Source organism: Suricata suricatta, chromosome 4, assembly GCF_006229205.1.
Source record: "Suricata suricatta isolate VVHF042 chromosome 4, meerkat_22Aug2017_6uvM2_HiC, whole genome shotgun sequence".
Taxonomy (NCBI): Eukaryota; Metazoa; Chordata; class Mammalia; order Carnivora; family Herpestidae; genus Suricata; species Suricata suricatta.
In genome coordinates, this window is record NC_043703.1 from 140838786 (window position 1) to 140842273 (window position 3488).

At 48.3% G+C, this 3488-nt stretch overlaps 1 protein-coding gene across 1 annotated transcript in view; it reads left to right on the forward strand.

Annotated features, from left to right (window-relative positions):
• Positions 1-3488, forward strand: part of LOC115290733 (xanthine dehydrogenase/oxidase-like) — a 76714-nt gene that overhangs the window by 67901 nt on the left and 5325 nt on the right. Inside the window, 3 exon segments of the mRNA XM_029938558.1 lie at positions 63-143; positions 1607-1659; positions 3328-3451. Of these exon segments, the coding sequence (XP_029794418.1) occupies positions 63-143; positions 1607-1659; positions 3328-3451 (258 nt within the window).

Consider the following 3488-nt stretch of genomic DNA (forward strand, 5'->3'; position numbering starts at 1 on the left):
TTGGGGTTTTGTCTGGGCCAGGAAATACAGAACATTGATATGTCTGGTGTCTGGGGGTGTGTTCACAGGAAGCTTGTCAGACCATCCTGAAAAGACTGGAGCCCTTCAAGAAGAAGAATCCTAGTGGCTCCTGGGAAGACTGGGTAAGTCTGAGCTGATCCAAGTTGCTTTTGAAGAGGAGAGAAATCAAAGGCAGGCTTTCTGTCCCTGCCACAGGGACACGATCCAGTCATGCAGGCAGAGAAGATGAGGTGTCCATGTGGATTCACAGGACAAGTACATGCTCCCCCTTGCTGGGCCCCTTTCTCTATGGTTTTCATAGTGAAGGGAAGGCACTTGAGGAAAACTTCCAAGCCAGGATCTTGACAACCCTGTGGGGACTGGAGGTTTGGCTGCCCTGAGCCTGAGAAGGTAGGGGGACCACTGATTGTGCCTGACTTGGGCCTGGTTCCATAGCCCACTTGTCCTCAGGCTTGAGGAGCCTGATTTCTTCACAACTACTCTCAGAGGGCTGCTCAGCAGCACCTCCCCTACTCAGCTCTGGAGTCCGGGTCCACAGAGGCTCCATCTGTGAAGGAACAGGGAAAAAGACAATACCCAAGAGTTTCTATCCTTCTGTGGATTTATAAGTGGCCAACAAGCACTCATCGCAAGGATGAGCCCAGTTCTCTGGTTTCTGGTTTGGCGGGCTGTGTGTCGGGAACCCTCAGAGGGAAGCCACAAGGATGTCTCTCTTGGGTGGGGGGGCCATCGTCTCTTCCAATAAGCAGACATCTCCGTGACAGCCCTGCTTTACCATCTCCCAGAGTGGGGTGGGAAAAGCGAGCACAGTGGAAACATGTAAAATGAGCCCATGCATAACCCAGCTAGATTGTACACATCTCCCTCCATAGATTCAAAGAAAAGAAGCTATTTCTCTTAGACCCACTGTGCCTCACGTGACCTCTACTTCCCTTCCCACACTCAAAGATACCTCACACGGACACACCACATGAGTGTAGGTTGATTTTGGTAGTTTGGATTTTAGCATGGAGACATGGAGGGGCAAACCTGAGCTGGTCATTGAGGGAAGAGAAGAAAAGGATTGGGACAGCTACAATGCAGGAACCACACAAATGGAGGTGTAGAGGTGTGCAGGCATGGAAGGGCTGGGAGAGAATTGACACTTGAATTTGGCTGGCATGGCAATGATGTGTATACAGCATAAAGCCAGAGAGAGGATTGGGGTCCTTAATGTCAAGCATTTACTCTATGGACAATGGGGAATCAGTGAAAGTTCTAGAGTAGGAGAGTGATGTGGGCAGTATGGTATGTTAAGATGCACAATGCGGTTGGGTTGGGCTACCTGGCAGATGGGGAGCCTACTTGATGGGAGGAGACCAGCTAGGAGGCTATTATAGCGCCCCAGGCTTCCAATGGTGGGGATCTAGTGCAGGGGAGGGCACAGTGCAGTCACCCAGTGCAGTGAGAATGTGAGGCAAGGTGTGGAAGTGAGGGCCATGGGGTACAAATAGTTGGTCAGCTTCCAGAGGAGGGGGTGAACTCATGGGTCAGGGATCCTGGCAACCAGGCTGAGCCCTTCCTGTTGTCTATTTCCTCTCCTCAGGTCATGGCTGCCTACCTGGATGCAGTGAGCTTGTCTGCTACTGGGTTTTATAAGTAAGGACAGTGCCGCACTCACCCGCCTCACCAGTTGTGGTCATCCTAACCTCTGCAGTCCCACAAAGCACCAATGCTTCTCAGCCTTTGATCAGTAGAGAGCAGTCCCACTAAGACTGTTACCTCTTCGGTGGTCTTCTGCTCATTTCAATTTAAAGATGCTCTAAAATACATGGCATCGCCAAACTATGTGCCAACAAGGCAAAAGCATGAGCTGCCTCTAACAGAAGACCTGTGTTCTAGTTCTGGTCTTAAAGCATGCCATTCCATTAGGAGAAATGAGGGATTCTCTCTGAGCCCATGCCCTCATTTATGACAGGGTAGGACCATCCCTCCCTCAGTATTCCCCTAGACCCTGAACTGTCTGCTGTGTTGAGTTGCCCTTGTGTTGCTCTGCCGAATGTGTTGGATTTCTTTATGGAGTCTTTCCTTCCAAAGAAAGAGAGGAGGATTTAGAACGTGGGGTCTCCTTACCAAGTGCAGAGCTCAACAGAACTTAATGTGAGATTTGGAAAAGAGTGCATACCTTCTGCGACTTTGAAATCCTCTAGCAGCACAAAGTTCTAGAGACCCAGCCCAGCTGATTTAGAGGCTGTAAAAAGATGCGATCCAATTTACCATCTACCATAACGTTCTACCTTTCTCTGGAAAATTTAATTTGAACCTTTTCTTTCACAGATCACGTGTTTGGAAGATAGTTCAGTATGCATTTTAGGCAATGTCAGGTTTTGCTAGTGCTCCCTGGGTTTTCTGATATTTGACCTGCGCAGAGGCGAGAGCAGATTTTATCAGAAGTTCTTATTTCATCGTCAGAGTTGGTAAGACTGGGTCAGATACAAGAACACCCAGGTGAAGTTGGTGATATCAGAGGTCAAAGGAGGTGGTGGGTTCTCCTGGGAAAAGCCTTTTTGCTCAGCTCTGAGTTGGGTTTGTTTTCGAGAAGATTCCGATCCTCTCAGCTCATGTTATTTCTGTGTCATGCATAGAAAAACAAAGGTGTGGAATATATGAACTCCAGTAGGAGAATGTGTGCCCACACATGTTTGGCTTGGGTGAACTTGGAATTGTATAAGATACTCAGGATTAAAGAAGAAAAACAAGTAGAAGAGAGCATTTGCTTCTATTAATAGCACTTTCCTCACATCATTTTTTGAAACTGAGCAGGGGCCAGCAGCCAAGGAGAAATGCAGGCAAGTGATGGAAGGTTGACCCAGGCTGACATGAGGTGCTGACAACTCTCACCTGGAGAAAGGGGAGCAACCCAGGACGCAGCACAGGCAGGGTCTTTGGTTTTGAGACCTTGAATTCTCTTCCAGCAGATCCTCTGGGGTCTGGCTTGCATGTCCACCGTGAGCTTGGGTAAATGTATCACCTGCTTCTCCCATGAAGAGGCTAGCACAACAATGCTATACACCGCTCGGCTGTGCAGAATGACTCACATAAGGGCCATTGGCAGAACTGAGCAGACACGAGGGAAAATACTCTGGAATATCTGGATTTCAAGAACAAATCCAAAATATTAAAGGACGTGGACTCTTTTGAATGGCATCCGAATGAAAAAATAAAACCTTTGACATCTTAGGATTTTGTGGGACAAGCCGTGTGTGTGTGTGGGGGGGGGGCATGTTCACTTAATACATGTGCAGTGTTTTCTGTCTTCTTCCCCAGAACACCCAACCTTGGCTACAGCTTTGAGACGAACTCGGGGAATGCCTTCCACTACTTCAGCTATGGGGTGGCTTGTTCCGAAGTGGAAATTGACTGCTTAACGGGGGATCATAAAGTAAGAAGTGTGCAAAATCTTAGTACTAAGTTAGGAGAAAGAAGAG